This window comes from Macrobrachium nipponense, chromosome 2, assembly GCF_015104395.2.
Source record: "Macrobrachium nipponense isolate FS-2020 chromosome 2, ASM1510439v2, whole genome shotgun sequence".
NCBI lineage: Eukaryota > Metazoa > Arthropoda > Malacostraca > Decapoda > Palaemonidae > Macrobrachium > Macrobrachium nipponense.
In genome coordinates, this window is record NC_087201.1 from 111,282,848 (window position 1) to 111,301,148 (window position 18,301).

Genomic DNA, 18,301 nt, shown 5'->3' on the forward strand with positions numbered 1-18,301 from the left:
GGAAGAGGTTAGAGTGTAAGCTCGATGGAGCAAGGTAAAAATTGAATTAAGTTTAAAATGATAAAAACAAGCACTATAAAGAAATATTGTTCCTGTTTAAATATTTTTCTGATAACTGGTTTCCCTCACATGTTTTCTTCAAACATTGCAAGAATTTTCTAAATAAGAAATTATCGGACTCCCCTTCCATAAGCACTGTTCCACGAAAGAAACTATATGCCAGTATTCCATACATCCAAGACGACAAATTTAGAAGGAATCTCAAGTCTGCAATTGAAAAACACTATAATATGTTGCAAGTTATATTAATTCCAAAAAATCCCCTTACAATAAGATCACTTTTCAAATCTAGAGACAGACTCTGCCCAATATTGCAATCTTCAGTCGTATATAAATACACTTGCCCCAGATGTGATTTGGGGACTTACGTGGGTTCGACTAAACGATTGCTAAAAGTCAGAGCTGATTCACATAATGGTGTAAGTCATCGTACTGGCTGCAGAGTGTCCAATCCAGAATTTTCAAATATCAGAAATCATGCAAAAATTTGTAAAACCACCATCAATTATACTGATTTCTCTGTCTTGGGCCAAACAAGCCATTTACACGAACTGCTTATATTAGAGTCGTTGTTTATTAAGCAGTTGGTGCCCAAGTTGAACTCACACACCTCCTCTGTACAGTTGTATCTGGGTTGAACCGGCTTTCTTCGCTGCTTTTCCCTTCTCTCCGAATCACTCAGTCTTCAACTTTTTAGTCTAGCAGGTGCTTTTTAAATTGCTTTCATTTTATGTATGTTTTTTGTATATTTGTTGAGACTCTTAAAGTCAAAGTTATGTTTCATGTGTTTTTAATTTGTGTTGTTTCTCTTTTAGCCTTGATGATGTAACTATGTGTTACAAAATGCATCGGCAATAAATGTATTATCACCTGTTGACCGGCTATCTCCTTGTCACCCTGTCCTTTCATATGCTGTGGCCTGCTTGCGCCAACGTTTTCTGTCTTATATACCATATACATATATATATATATATATATATATATATATATATATATATATATATATATATATATACGTATATTATATATATATATATATATATATATATATATACACATCTCAGGTGGTCCTTAACCCTTAAACGCCGACTGGACGTATTTTACGTCGACATTTTTTGTCTCTCGGGTGCCGACTGGACGTATTTTACGTCGACTTACAAAAGTTTTTTTAAAAATTCACGGAAAAAATACTTTAGACCTACCATCCGAAAACTCTTGAATCAACGTGCTTGGGGGATGCCTGGGAGTTCACGGATCAAGGCGTTGTTTTGTTTACAATCGTACCGCAGGCGCGCGGCAAGCGCAAATTTCTTTCTTGCAACACTAAAAAGTATCTGCGACACATCTCGGAAATTATTTCGTCGCTTTGACATAATTTTTGTACCATTTTAAATTAGCCGTTACATGGAGTATTATATATGAAAATGTGTGCATTTTTATATAGAATACAACAACAAAATACTCATGATTGTAGCTTTTATCAGTTTTGAGATATTTTCATATAAATAATGATAAGTGCCAAATTTTCAACCTTCGGTCAACTTTGACTCTACCGAAATGGTAGAAAAACGCAATTGTAAGCTAAAACTCTTATATTTTAGTAATATTCAATCATTTACCTTAATTTTGCAACTAATTGGAAGTCTCTAGCACATTATTTCGATTTATGGTGAATTTATGAAAAAACATTTTCCTTACGTCTGCGCGGTAACTCTTCCGAAAAAAATCATACGTGCGATTGTGGTAATGTTTGCACCATTTTAAAATTAGCCGTTACATAAAGTTTTATATATAGAAATGTGCGCAATTTCATGCACAATACAACTAAAATAAACCCATGGTTGTAGCTTTTATCAATTTTGAAATATTTTCATATAAATAATGATAAGTGACAAATTTTCAACCTTCGGTCAACTTTGACTCTACCGAAATGGTCGAAAAACGCAATTGTAAGCTAAAACGCTTATATTCTAGTAATATTCAATCATTTACCTTCATTTTGCAACAAATTGGAAGTCTCTAGCACAATATTTCGATTTATGGTGAATTTATGAAAAAAATAACATTTTCTTTACGTCCGCGCGGTAACTCTTCCGAAAAAATCATATGTGCGATTGTGGTAATGTTTGCACCATTTTAAATTAGCCGTTACATAAAGTTTTATATATGAAAATGTGCACAATTTCATGTAGAATACAACAATAAATAATTGAAGGTTGTAGCTTTTCTCATTTTTATTTTTGAAATATTTGCATATAAAATACAATAAATAAAAAAAAAAAAAAAAACCACGTTCGGTCAACTTTGACTCTACCGAAATGGTCGAAAAACGCAATTGTAAGCTAAAACTCTTACAGTCTAGTAATATTCAGTCATTTATCTTCATCTTGAAACAAATTCGAAGTCTCTAGCACAATATTTAGATTTATGGTGAATTTAAAAAAAAAACTTTCCTTCCCTCCGCGCGCCGATTCTCCGCCACAAATCTCCGAAATGCGTACGTCCCATTCTCGGAATATTTGCTCCATTTCATATTAGGCATTTCATAGAGTTTTATATATGAAAATGTGCACAATTTCATGTAGAATAAAACGAAAAATATTTGAAGGTTGTAGCTTTTCTAATTTCCGAAATAATTGCATATAAAAAAATATTTAAAAATTCGACATTCGGTCAACTTTAACTCGTCAGGTATGGTCGAAAACTGCAATTGTAAGCTAATACTCTTATAGTATAGTAATATTCAATAATTTTTCTTAATTTTGAAAGAAATTGGAAGTCTCTAGGACCAATATAGATTTATGGTAATTTTTGAAAAAAAATATTTGTTTACGTCCGAATCGCGTTACGAATTCATGCATTATTTTGTGATAATATTTTCTCTGTGTTGCTTTTATCGTTTTACAATGTGTTATATACCAAAATGATCGCTATTTAGTGTACATTACAACGAAAAAAAAAGTAACTTGTTACCTTTAACCGTTTTGCGCACAGTGCGATTTGAATACAATTATATATGAAATTTTGTTTTTGCGCTATCATATATCACATTATTTATATATGATAATGATAATTTTTTTCATTTCTGATGGTTGCATACTAAACTTCAGCCAATGACAAAAAAAGGAGCCAAAAATGAACTCTTAATCTTGAAAACTAAGCGTGCTGTGATTTAAAAAAAAAAAAAAAAAAAAAAAAAAAAAAATTTCCGCTTTCGCCCTCACTCCGAAACACCTCCGACACACGGGAGACAATTTTTATTTTACCGCTTCGGCGTTTAAGGGTTAAAATACATTTATTACAACGTTTCAAAACACAAAGGTTTCATTTTCAAGCTGTAAAGACATAAAACAATAAAATTAATATTAAAAGCGCTAAATTACAAATAAAAGACATAATACATTATAAAAGACAAGATAAAAAAAATAAAAACTAGTTAGCAGAACCAACCATCAAGAGAGAAAGGGAGGACAGAAGTCAGAAGGAACAAACCAGAAATGACCGGCAACAAGCTCACGTTAGGTAAAGAGTTGTCGAGGAAGACTGCGTGTTCAATTGAGGAACAAGCTGTTTAACCCTCTTACGCCGATTGGACGTATTTAAACGTCGAGTCAAAATGTCTCCCGTATGCCGATTGGACGTATCATACGTCGGTGTCAAAAAACAAGTTTTTTTTAAAAATTCGCGGAAAAATACTATAGGCTACCAGCCGAAAACTTTTGTATCACGCGCCTTGGGGAATGCTGGGAGTTCACGGATCAAGGCGTTGTTTTGTTTACAATCGCTACGCAGGCGCGCAAGCGCGAATTTCTTTCTTATCGCACTAAAAAGTATCAGTGACACATCTCGGAAATTATTTCGTCACTTTGACATAATTATTGCACCATTTTAAATTATCCTTTACATGAAGTATTATATATGAAAATGTGCGCAATTTCATGCACAATACAACTAAAAAATACTCATGATGTAGCTTTTATCAATTTTTTGAAATATTTTCATATAAATAACGATAAGTGACAAAAAATTTCAAACCATTTCGTCAAAACTTGACTCTACAGAAATGGTCGAGAAAACGCAAATTGGAAGCTAAAATTCTTATATATATCAGTAATATTCAATCATTTCCTTCATTTTGCAACAAATTGGACGTCTCTAGCACAATATTTCGATTTATGGTGAATTTATGAAAAAACTTTTTCCTACGTTCGTGATAAACTCTTCCGATAAATTTTTTCGTGCGATTGTCCTAATGTTTGCACCCTTTTAAATTTGCCGTTACATAAAGTTTTATATATGGAAATGTGCGCAATTTCATGCACAATACAACAAAAAACAACCCATGGTTGTAGCTTTTATCAGTTTTGAAATATTTTTCATATAAATAACGTTAAGTGCAAAAATTTCAACTTTCGGTCAACTTTGACCTCTACCGAAATGGTCGAAAAACGCAATTGTAAGCTAAAACTCTTATATTCTAGTAATATTCAATCATTTACCTTCATTTTGCAACGACTTGGAAGTCTCTAGCACAATATTTCGATTTATGGTGAATTTATGAAAAAAAAAAAATTACGTTCGCGCGGTAAGAAAACTCTTCCGAAAAAAAATCAGAATTTTTTTGTGCGATTGTCGAAATGTTTGCACCATTTAAAATTAGCTGTTACATAAAGTTTTATATATGAAAATGTGCGCAATTTCATGTAGAATACAACTAAAAATGATTGAAGGTTTGTAGCTTTTTTTCTCGTTTTTTTTTCGAAATATTGCATATAAATCACGATAAATAGAAAAAATACCACGTTCGGTCAAATTTGACTCTACCGAAATAGTTGAAAAAAAACGCAATTGTAAGCTAAAACTCTTACGGCCTAGTAATATTCCCTCATTTTTCTTTCATTTTGGAAAACAAATTTGAAGTCTCTAAAACAATATTGTGATTTATGGTGAATTTTTGAAAAATATATTTACCTTCACTCCGCGCGCCGATTCGCGGCCGCAAGTCTCCGAAATACGTACATGGCATTATCCTAACATTTGCTCCTTTTCATATTAGCCTTTTTATAGAGTTTCATATATCAAAATGTGCGCAAATTCATGAAGAATACAATAAAAAATAATTGAAGGTTGTAGCTTTTTCCATCTTCGAAATATGTGCATATGAAAAAATATATATATTAAAATTTCGACATTCGGTCAAATTTAAACTCGTCTGAAATGGTCGTCGGAAATCTGCAATTCTACTAAACTCTTACAGTATCGTAATATTCAATCATTTGTGCTTAATTTTGAAACAAATTGGAAGTCTCTAGAACAATATTGTGATTTACTTTGTGAATTTTTGGATTTTTTTTGCGTCCGCGCGTTACGAATTCGTACATCATTTTGTGATAATATTTTTCCGGTGTTGCTTTTATTGTTTTACAATGTTATTATATCAAAATGATTGCAATTTAGTGTACAATACAACGCAAATAAAAAGTAACTGGTTAGCTTTGACCGTTTTCTGCACAGCGTGATTTGAATACAATTATGTATGAATTTTTTTTTTTTCGCTACCATATATCGCATTATTTACATATGATAATGATATTATTTTTCATTTCTGATGGTTGCATTCTAAACTTCAGGCAATGACAAAAAAAGGAGCCAAAAATGAACTCTTAATCTTCAAAAGTACGCGCGCTGTAATTTTTTGAAAAAAATTATTTTTCCACTTCCGCGCTCACTCCAAACCGGGCCCGGTATACGGGAGGACGTTTTGATTTTTAGGGCTCCGGCGTAAGAGGGTTAATAAACAAGGACTCCAGTCAGTAGTTTGCCATTCGTTGCCCGTCCCAATATTTCAAAATTTTTGTATTGTATATCCAGCTTGCATCTATTGGCGTGTTGTCTGATATTAGAAAATTCAGGATTAGCAAGTTTGTTACCAGTTCTATAGCTAACGCCCTTATGGCAATCAATTCTGACCCTCAGTAAACCTCTGTGTGGATTCCCCGTAGGTCAAGGTCAGTTTATCCTTGAATTTAAACAAACTACCTAAACTGAGTGGTTTTGTTGGGATGATATTAAATCTAATAGCTGGTATATAATCAAATACGAGTTTTCTTAGTGCATCGTAGAAATTTTTGTCATAGATTAAAGGTACATTTGCATAAAATGGAAGCTTAGGCACAGTAGGGACCTACGTGGGATCCGCACAGAGGTTATGAGGGTCAGAATTGATTGCCATAAGGGCGTTAGCTATAGAACTGGTAACAAACTTGCTAATCCTGAATTTTCTAATATCAGACAACACGCCAATAAATGCAAGCTGAATATACAATACAAAGATTTTGAAATATTGGGACAGGCAACGAACGGCAAACTACTGACAATTCTGGAGTCCTTGTTTATTAAACAGCTTGTTCCTCAATTGAACACGCAGTCTTCCTCGACAACTCTTTACCTAACGTGAGCTGTTGCCGGTCATTTCTGGTTTGTTCCTTTTGACTTCTGTCCTCCCTTTCTCTCTTGATTGTTGGTTCTGCTAACTAGTTTTTATTTTTTTTATCTAGTCTTTTATAATGTATTATGTCTTTTATCTGTAATTTAGTGCTTTTAATATTAATTTTATTGTTTTATGTCTTTACAGCTTGAAAATGAAACCTTTATGTTTTGAAACGTTGTAACAAATGTATTTTAAGGACCACCTGAGATGTACTTCCTCCTACAAGTCTTCTATTTTTCGAGTTACTAGTAGCCGCCATACCTCGGAACGCTAAATACATATATATATATATATATATATATATATATATATATATATATATATATATATACATACATATATATATACACAGTAGTACCTCAAGATACGAAATTAATCCGTCCCGAGGTGCCCTTCGTATCATGAGGTTTTCGTATCTTGGACCACATTTTGCATGTAAAATGGCTAATCCGTTCCAAGCCTTCCAAAAACACCCGAGTAAATTATATTTCCAGGCCTAAAACACATGTTCTAGGGTTACGACGCCGATCCGATGGAAGAAATATGACTCCAAAAAGGCAAAATACTGTACATACTTGAGTAATATTCAACTGCATGTAATGTTTCAACCACATTTTTACGTGTTATATATTAGGACTTTAGCATATGTCCCTTAGCAATAAGCCTAGCCTATGTTAGTGGTTGCTACTGTAGCCTAGTCTATGATTCTGACATCTAAACCTAAGAAGCTAAAGGCTTAGAATATGCCAATAAAATGTATAAATAATCAGTATGTACTCATTTCAAATAATTATTAATTAATCATTAACTATAATACACACACAATAAAAACTTCCAATCGATTGTTTACATTCAGCTCTTACGAGTACCGAACAAACGCCAAGCAATCACTTTTCCTAGGACACAGTAAGCCATAAATTTTCATTAGTATCTCTCTTCAACTAATGAAACTACCAAACAGTATAATAACCATTCATTTCTATTCTTTATTCTATCTTTACCTAATGGAGATACCGAGTTACTGACAGCTATAATGAAACATATACATAATGTAATATTAAAATAGAAGAAGAATTCTTAAAAATACATATTTGTTGGCAGTCTGATTTATGTTATATTTTATGATATCTAATTCACAATTTGTTTATTAAATTTATTGCATGTACTCATTTCAAACAATTATTAAGTAATCATTACCTATAATAACCAAACAAAAATAAAGCTTCCAAACTTCTGTTTACATCCAGCACTTACGAGTATCGAATGATCGCCAAGCAATCACTTTTCCTAGTACACAGTAAGCCATAAATTTTCATTATCTCTCTTCAACTACTGAAACTACCAAACAGTATAATAACCATTCATTTCTATTCTTTATTTTATCTTTACCTAATTTGTTTTTTTTATTAAATGTATTGCATGAATAAGGTTTTCAATTTACAGCATCCTTTTACCAATACAATACTTAGAGCACAAGCGGTTGATGCTGACCAATAGGAGAGCAGGATCTTATGGGGTGACTAGCATCAGGAACCAATGGGAGAGTGGGAGGATGGTGGCGAGTTTACTCAGTTGGCGGCGCGGGAGTTCTAAAATTGTTCTTGGTGGTCTGGGCGAATCTTGGGACTTTACAGCAACAACCTTTCGTAACTTGAGCAATTTTCGTATGTAGAGCTGTAAAATTTTTCGTATTTGCTTTCGTATCTCGAGTTTTTCGTAAGTTGAGCCTTTCGTATGTCGAGGTACCCACTGTATATATATACATATACATATACATATATATATATATATATATATATATATATATATATATATTATATATATATATCATATATATACATATCATATACATACTACATACCTACTATATAATATTATAATTATATATTAAGTAATATATATATTATATATAATATTACATATAGTTATATATGTATATATATCTATATATATATATAATATATATATATGACATATATATATATATATATGTATATAGATATATTATATAATAATATATATATATTATATATATATATATGTATATATATATGTATATATAGCTATATATATATATATAGATATAGATATATATATATATATATTATATATATATATATATATGTATATATATTATATATATATATATATATATATATATATGTATATATATATATATATATATATATATATATATATATATATATATATATATATATAGATACAAGATATATGAGATATAATATATATATATATTATAATATATTATAGTATATATATAATATATATATTATATTGTATATATCTATATATAGTATAATATATAATATATATATATATTATATGCATATAGATTACTATGTATATATATATATATTATAATATATATCTATAATATATAATTTATTATATAATATATATTAGGGATATATATAATTATATATATTATATAAAAAAAATAAAAAAATAATATGAATAGATTATATATAATATAGATGTATAAATAGGTATTACTATCATTAAGATATATATAGATACAAATATATATATATGTATATATATATATCATACTATATATATATATATATATATATAATATATATATAAATTATATACATATCTAAGTATATATATATATATATATATAATATATATATATAATATACACATATATATATCTATATATATATATATCTATAATATATATATATATATACACAGATACAAATATATATATCTATAATACTATAATATTAAATTATAAATATATCCATATGTATGTATGTATACAGTGGGCCCCCATATTAGCGTTCTCTGGATTCGCGGACTCACACATTCGCAGATTTCTCTCGGGAACTTTTCCCCGCATTATTCGCGGAAAATTCGCGCATTCGCTGTATTTTTCTATGAGAAATATCCACAAATTCCTGGTTCTTTTAATGAATTTCATCATAAAATACGCTTCTTGTGATAAAACTATTAAAAAAACCAATTATGAGAATTTATAGGGGTTCCAAACATTCGTGGGTTCTAACTATTCACGGGGGGTTCAGGTACGCATCCCCCGCGAATACGGGGGACCATACGAAAGTCCCAGCTTACAAAATATTCAAGTTACGAAAGCAAATAGGAAGATTTTTTTGCCTCTACATACGAAAATAATTCAGGTTACGAAAGGTGGTTGTTGTTAAGTCCCGAGATTAGCCCGGACCACTGAGAACAATTCTAAAACTCGCGCACCGCCAACTGAGTATACTCGCCACCATCCTCCCCACTCTCCCATTGGTTCCTGATGCTAGTCACCACCATAAGATCCTGATCTCCTATTGGTCAGCATCTCTCCCATCATGCTCTACGTAAAGGTGTTCTTCTTCGGCCACTGCTTCACACCAGCGTTATCGTATGCATGTGGAATTAGTTCATTCACATATACGATTTCGTTTGTTAACGTAAATTCGTGTTAGTGATTTCGTTGTACTACTTTATCGTGTTGTGTGAGAACTTAATTAGTATGCTACATAACTTAATTACGCACAGTTTAGTCATGGGTCCCAAGAAAGTTGCTGAAGTTCAAGGAAAGATGAGGATGCTTTCTATGGAGACAAAAATGGAGATTATCAAGAAGTATGAAGCTGGCATGCAGTCGAGTGTGATCGCTAAGGAATACGGCCGAAATCCGTCGACGATAGGCACCATCCTTAATCAGAAGGAAGCCATCAAAGCAGCTACACCTTCCAAGGACATGACTATTTTGTCCAACAAGAGGAGCCACGTGTATGATAAGATGGAGAGGCTGCTCCTTCTATGGATTGAGGACAAAGAAATCGCTGGCAATACAATAACCATGACGGCAATCTGCAAGAAGGCCAGCACTATTTTCGGCGATTTGATTGCCCAGGCCAAAGACGACTGAGGAGAAGGGACATCGACGGCAACCCCAGACTCCAAGGCTTCTCAGGGGTGGTTTGATAAATTCCGTAAACGGACTGGCATCCATTCGGTGATGAAGAAAATGTAAAAATAAAGAAAAAAAAATTTAATTTTAAGTTTTTTTGTAAAGTTAAGTGTTAACGTTTTGTGCCATTTCTTATTGTGTTTCGTAAAGTTTAGTGTTAATGTTTCCTGACATTTTTTAATGTGTTTCGTAAAGTTAAGTGTTCAAGTTTTCTGCCATTTGTCCTCCTCCTCCTCTGTCGCCACTTTTGGAGATCGCCTTACTCGAAAGGTAAGGTTCCACATTTTACTACATACGTACGTATGTACGTACAGTATTTCTTGTATACCATGTACACTAATACACTTTATTTACAGGTATGTAGTATGTACATATTAGTAGTATATGTAGTTTAAGTTAGGCATTGAATGGTCCAAATTATTGCATTTCATTGTTTATTGGTCAATTTAGCTTTATTATAAATTAGCTTTATTATAAAATTTACTGGGGTGTTTTTGTAGGCCTTGGAACGAATTAAGCAATTTACATGTAAAATGCGGCTCAAGATACGAAAAACTCAGGTTGCAAAGGCTGCATTGGAATGGATTAATTTCGTATCCTGAGGTACCACTGTGTGTGTGTGTGTGTGTGTGTGTGTGTGTGTGTGTGTGTGTGTGTGTGTGTGTGTGTATGTATATATATATATATATATATATATATATATATATATATATATATATATATATATACATATACACACAAACACATATATATACATATACATCTATGTATGTATGTATATATTGTATGTATATATATATAATATACATACATACATATATATATATATATATATATATTATATATATATATATATATATATATATATATACACACACACTGGAACCTTGACATACGATTGCCCTAATATACGAATGTTTTGAGATACAACAGAAAATTTGCGAAAATATATGCTTTGATATACAACGAAATATTTGAGATACAACTTTGCGATGAGTGATAGTTGTATAGGCGACCGATAGTTGGCGTTCGGTCTATTTGTTTGTTGGTGCTGCATTGTTAACACATCATTGTGTAGTTCGTTGTATTTGTGCCTATTTTTTGTGTTATTTTGTCTATTTTATTATTAACCATGGGCCCCAAAGCTAAAGACAAAGCAGGTGATAAGAAAAAACCCAAGAAAATGATCTCGATGGAAGCAAAACATGAAATTATAGCAAAGCATGAACGTGGCACTCGTATTGTCGACTTGGCAAACGAGTATGGTCGAAATCCTTCTACAATATCTACGATCATCCAGCAGAAGGAAGCTATAAAGAAGCCGCAACCTTCCAAAGGCATCACCATTATTTCTAAACTACGAAGTGATATACATGATGAGATGGAACAACTACTTTTACTATGGATTAAGGAGAAGTAATTGGCTGGTGACTCTGTTTCGGAAGCTGCGAGAAGGCTAGCAGCATCTTCAAAGACCTTAAGCGAGATGCAGCCGAGACGGAGGGAGAATCATCTCAAGGTGGTGAGGAGTTCAAAGCCAGTCGTGGATGGTTTGACAATTTTAAGAAACGAACTGGCGTTCATTCTATCGTTCGTCATGGAGAAGCATCAAGTGCAGATGTTAAGGCGGCTGAAAATTTCATTAAGGTGTTTGAAAAACTCATTCAAGAAGAAGGATACTTACCGCAACAAGTGTTTAATTGCGATGAAACAGACTTAGTTCTGGAAAAATATGCCTAGACGTGCGTATATCACAGCAGAAGAAAAGTCTACCTGGCCACAAGCCTATGAAAGATAGGCTCACGCTTGCCCTTTGCGCTAACGCTAGTGGTGACTTCAAAGTGAAACCGTTGTTAGTATATCACTCGGAAAACCCAAGGGCCTTCAAAGCTCATAAAGTGGTGAAAGAAAAATTACAAGTTCTATGGCGTGCAAATAGTAAAACATGGGTGACCCGTCAGTTTTTTTATTGAGTGGATGAACTTAGCTTTTGGCCCTGCAGTGAAGAAATACTTAACCGTTATGGTCTGCCACTTAAGTGTGTCCTTCTGCTGGATAATGCTCCAGGTCACCTTCCTGGCCTTGAGGATGACCTTTTGAATAAATTTAAATTTATTAAAGTTGTCTATCTCCCAGCCAATACAACGTCTATCCTCCAACCCATGGAGCAGCAGGTGGTCTCCAATTTTAAGAAACTTTTCACGAAGCATCTTTTCAAGCGTTGCTTCGAAGTCACCAATAATACTAACCTAACATTGAGGGAATTTTGGAAAGATCATTACAACATTGTGATCTGTCTTAGGCTTATAGACAATGCCTAGCAAGGTGTTACTAAAAGGACATTGAATTCAGCTTGGAGAAAACTATGGCCTGATGTGGTTTTAGAGCGAGACTTTGAGGGATTCGAACCTGTTGAGGAGGAGATCGTATCCATCGGTCGATCCATGGGCCTGGAGGTAGACGTGGCAGATGTTAAGGATCTCGTCGACGAGCATGCTGAAGAACTCATGACGGAGGAGCTGAAGGAGTTACAGACGATTTCCCACTCGGAGGTAATGATGGAACTCAGCAGTGAGGAGGATGTCGAACCGGTGGAGGAACTAACTTCACGTGAAATTCATGATATCCTTGGCAAGTGGCAGGAAGTGTCTGATTTTGTTGAAAAAAGACACCCAGAGAAATTGTCTACAGGGAGAGCGAGCGCCTTATTTAATGATACGTGTCTCACATTCTTTCGTAACATTTTAAAAAGGAGGCAGAAACAGACCTCTCTTGATCGTTACTTTATGAAGGTCTCATGCAGTGAAAGCCAAGAAGAAAGTGAGGCCAAAAGGCCCAGACCTGAAAGTGATGAAAGTCAGGAAGGGGAGGCCAAAAAGGCCAGACGTGAAGGTGATGATGAGTAAGTGTTTACGTAATTAAAAAAAAAATAAATAAAAATAAAAAATAAATAAAAATTAGTTTAGCAATGTTATTTCATTTGTGTTTATTACGTAGTTGTTAGTGTACATACCTAAATAAAAAGAGAACAAAGAGAACAAATCGTTCCCTGCCACCCCTCCCTACCTCCTCCTCCTGCTGGAGTAAAATTCCTTTCTTTTTTTATTGATTTTATTAACATTTACTATCATTTATCACATTACTATGTTATTTTATCATTTTGTGTGTTATTACTCGTTTATTTGTGTATAAATTGTGTATATCATATGTAATTTAGCTGTGTTTTGGTGTGGTTTCATAGCGCTAGAATGGATTAATACATATTAATTACTATTTTAAATGGGAAAAAATGCTTTGAGATACAACTGTTTTGATATACGACTATGGTAACGAAACAAATTAAATTCGTATGTCAAGGTTCCATTGTATATAAAGATTTTGGAAGAAACAGAGAATGAGAGTTGCTCTTATTAAAAGGATTTGTATGAGAGAGAGAGAGAGAGAGAGAGAGAGAGAGAGAGAGAGAGAGAGAGAGAGAGAGAGAGAGAGAGAGAGAGAGAAGCGTGTCTGACTGTCATCTGTGTGGGTAGTGATTCAAGTACCTTCACACTACCAATGGAGTTAGCTGTGCACAGGATAATGTTAAGTTTAAGATGTTATAAATTATTCAATGTATGGAACTATGAAAAGAGGCATTGTTTATTGGTAATGAATGATGACATGAGTGCTCAGGACACATGTCATAGCATTTAAGGAGTTCTCTCCTGTAACTGGCAATTTCAAATAACCAGCAACCTTCTGATCTCAAGGGTACTGGTTATGAGAGATTTTACTGTAGTGCAGTATTTCCAAATACTGAAAATCAATTTTGATGGATAGCATGACTATTGATGCTTGAAGTCAAGCCAAAATTGCTGAATAATGAAGCTGGGGAGATTCATGTTAAACTGAGCTGACAGTGGTGCAGAACAAACTGTGACAGTGCTAAAGACATAAACTATAAGCAGATTTCCAGTACAGAGACTAAATCATTGCATTTTGCCATAATCTGGGGATTGTAGTAAACTGAGTGATGTCTTGTGCCCATGCAGCACAGTGCAAATATGAATGGTTGCTCTTTTTCTTTCTCAGACAAAAGACTGTGCATTTGGAGACATTTGAAACCATTAATGAAGGCCCAGTATGACTGACAGGTTTGTGGTGAAATAATCCAAGAATTTTCTCTTAATTAATGCAAAAATTACTTGAACCCTCTAGGAACTAAGACAGAAAATGAATATCAGACACTCCTTACGGCTGTCTTGTCAGTACATTTCAAACTTAATCATTTCAATATTATACTTACTCTCTAATTTTTTCTCCTTATTAGCATCTCTCCAAGACTCATATTGATAAGGTATCAGAGCTCCATTGCAGTCTAAGAAAGACATGGCCAAAACCGATCCTTTCAACCGAAATATAGTACCTGCAACAGAAGTTAAAATAAGCCTAAATCATTTAACATATTTGTACAAGACATAAAAAAGATATGAAAACACGTATGAATACTGAAGTCAGAAATCTTATGCAGGCTGAAACTGCCTGCATAAAACTTTTTCAAGTCTACATTCATTATAGGACTAAGTCTGTTATCATCAGGTGGTGACAAGGAACCAATACCAAACTTCATACTTCAAACCAGTTAGATGTGTGGTACTAACTAGAGGGAAAGCAAGGAAAACCCTTGGCATTACGCAATGACTGTTAAGTAAATGGCACATTTGTTTTCAATCTCAAACATTTGTAGCATGGATGACCCTGAAAATGCTTGACTACCGAGTCCAGGTTGTATGTATAATGAGACAGCTAGCTTTGTGAATCTGATCCATGAGCAGTTAAACATCCAAACAAAATGCTTTCTTATCCAAGGAGAAGACACTTAATCCAGTGGTTGAGACCTAAAAACAACCTGTCTAGTAGGAACATGGTTTATGAGGGGCTAGCAATCTGTCTGAATGAAAAAGAGGATAAAGATAAGGGGAATGGTACCAAACTACCACATCAAGTACGTATTATCAATGGATGAGAGAGGTGTCTCCAGGAGTTACAGCAGCCATCCAACAACTCTCAACATGGGATGGTCTCAATAGCTCTTGTGGGTATTTGAAATAATGTAAGGTGAATGGCATTCAAAACTCAGTTTAAAAAGAGAGGCACAGTTGAAATCTTTGCAAGCCTAAGTTAACTTCAGTAGTTCTGAATTATTCTTTGTAGACTACTAATTAGTTGTGTGCAATCGGCATCCCACGAAAGATAATAACTATGACAAATCCAAAGCCATCATACACTTAGCTCTCAACTCAGGCAAGTAACAGGGTTTAATACAAACATGATGTCAGTTCATATAGTAATGATTTATAGGAAGCAAAGAATGAATCTACTGTTTACTTTTTAAGATTGTTAGGTTCAAAAGACAAGTCGTTAGTCGAAGCATAAAAAATTTTGGGGTACCCAAAAATTGTGTAAGAATGCTTACTGCAGATAACCAAACTATATTTCATTTATCCTTTTTCAGAGTGGCTGCTTGGCTGGATTTTCTTTAAGTTGGCTGCAGGTAGCCAAAAGGCTGCATTTAGAATAAAATGAACTTCAAGATGCATACTTCACCAGAACAGTGTATTACAAAACAATATTACGACAAATATTTTTTAAGAAATAGAAAACTACAATTTATGTTCTTAATGATTCAAGATGAGAAGCACTCACTGGAAAAGGTGAAAGGAAAGATTGTAGACACCGAACTTTCGTCTTTATTTCAAGACTTGATCACAGTAACAGAAAGGAGAAAAAGGGATTTTGACGTAAGGAAAAATCTATTTCTGGGCGATTGGTTCGTGTCGCCCAGCGAAATATCCTTTAATCCATTATTTCTAAGGTAAATGCACTAACACATACCAGAGAATAAATAAAATAAAGAAAAGGTCAGTACTACTGACTCGCTCACCCTCCAAGAGGGTGTCGGTATGAACACTAGGGCGAGTGAGACCACTACCACGAACCACTTACCAATAGAAATCCCCTACTACAAAACCCCCACAAGAGGGGAGCCGACCCACAGAGTGGGCAGCAACTACTACTACTCCATCCCATGCTGCCGACTGCTGTGCCTCTGGTGGCCATCCTGAAGTTAGCAGACAATCTTGAGCGCAGGGATGGGTAGGGTGGGATTTCGCTGGGCGACACGAACCAATCGCCCAGAAATAGATTTTTCCTTACGTCAAAATCCCTTTTCTGGGCTCAGTTCGTGTCGCTGCGCGAAATCGTACCAGAGAATTAGCACAAGATTGTAAAGAAAATAAATAAATAAGGTCTCAATAAAACTTAAAATAAAATAAAGAAATATAATTGCCAAGAAATATACATATACACAATTATACAAGTTAGAAAATATTCCTTAAAATTAACTTAAAGTTAACATATATGTACAGGGCTTACATGGAATATATTGTTGATCTTAACATTTGTGTATAGTAATATGTACAAAGTAAATAAAGCAATTATAATAATAAACTGAATTTGAACAAACTTAGAAAATAATATAATAAACAAATGTATATGACTTAGTATACAAAACCCGTAACCATTGCAAATGTAGATGTGTCACCCTAGCATAAAATAAGGGGGGGACTACATCATAGAGATCAGAATATACAAACAATTGTGGGTGACCCTAGCAAAAAAATAAGGGACACCCACTGTAGCATCACAAGAGCAGCTAAGACTCAAGGTAGACGTAGATGAACATGGTAGGCATAGACAAACTGTTGAATGAGATAGGTAGAAAGGAGAACTGGATCTTCACTTAAGATTAAGCAGAGTCGGGGGAAACTATGTTACCCGCCGCAACTGCTGAAAATTTCAGAGCTTCCAAGGACTTTAAGTAATGACGCTTAAATACTGTCGGCGATTTCCATCCAGTATACTTTTTTTAAATCATCAAAATTCATGTGTTGGAAATAGTTAATTGAGGTGGCAACTGCCCTGACATCATGAGCTTTAGGGAAGGAATCAGGGTTGGCTTGCTTAATAAAGTACAGGATCTGTTGCCTAATACCTTTAATAGATAAAGTACCACCTTTTTCTCTCTTAAAGAGAGGACCCGACGAGGATGAGGATGTCCTGGACAGAAGGCTCGTAAGGTCGACACTGGACAAAGAGAAACATCTTGTGGAAGGGGTATAACCTTCCACGGTTCCCACCTCATCAAAGGATCCTCATTCTTTGCTAAAAAACTACGTTCCGGAGAAAGTAGAACTTCCCCTGTGGGAAGAAATTCTATATGATTCGGATCTCTGGATAACGCCGACAGTTCTGAAATTCTAGCTCCTGAAGCCAAGCTTAATAAAAATAGAGTTTTTCTTAAGAGCATTATAAATGAACATGTCGTATTGTCTGTTTCTGAAGCCAGCTTTAGAACATCATTCAAGAACCACGATACTGACGTAGGCCTCACTGAAGGTCTAAGTCTAGCACAAGCCTTGGGAATAGACGAGAAGTAAGAGTCTGTCAAGTATATGTTGAACCCGAGTTGAAAAATCTTCTTCAAGGCTGACTTGTTTGTCGTAATAGTGCTAGCTGCTAAGCCTTTTTCAAATAAAGATCTGAAAAAGGATATAGCTGAATTGATTGTCATGATTCTAAATATCTGATTCTCTCAGGAAGGTTGCTAACTTTTGACTGCAGCATCATACTGTCTCAAAGTTGAATCTCTTTTATCAGATTCCAAGAAAAGAATATTTCGTGGATCAATATCTGCATCTTTTTTAGCCGCAAACTTCATGAAGTCCATAAAGTTAGGGTTTTGAGAATTCCTGAGG

General features: G+C 34.0%; 1 protein-coding gene across 5 annotated transcripts in view; it reads right to left on the reverse strand.

Moving 5' to 3' along the window:
* LOC135220913 (syntaxin-binding protein 5-like) overlaps positions 1-18,301 on the reverse strand; it is a 1,025,750-nt gene that overhangs the window by 217,216 nt on the left and 790,233 nt on the right. For all 5 annotated transcript variants that reach the window (XM_064258544.1, XM_064258545.1, XM_064258543.1 and 2 more), the window contains exon 17: positions 14,791-14,910. In XM_064258544.1, coding sequence (XP_064114614.1) covers positions 14,791-14,910 — 120 coding nt within the window. The remainder of the gene's footprint in view (positions 1-14,790; positions 14,911-18,301) is intronic.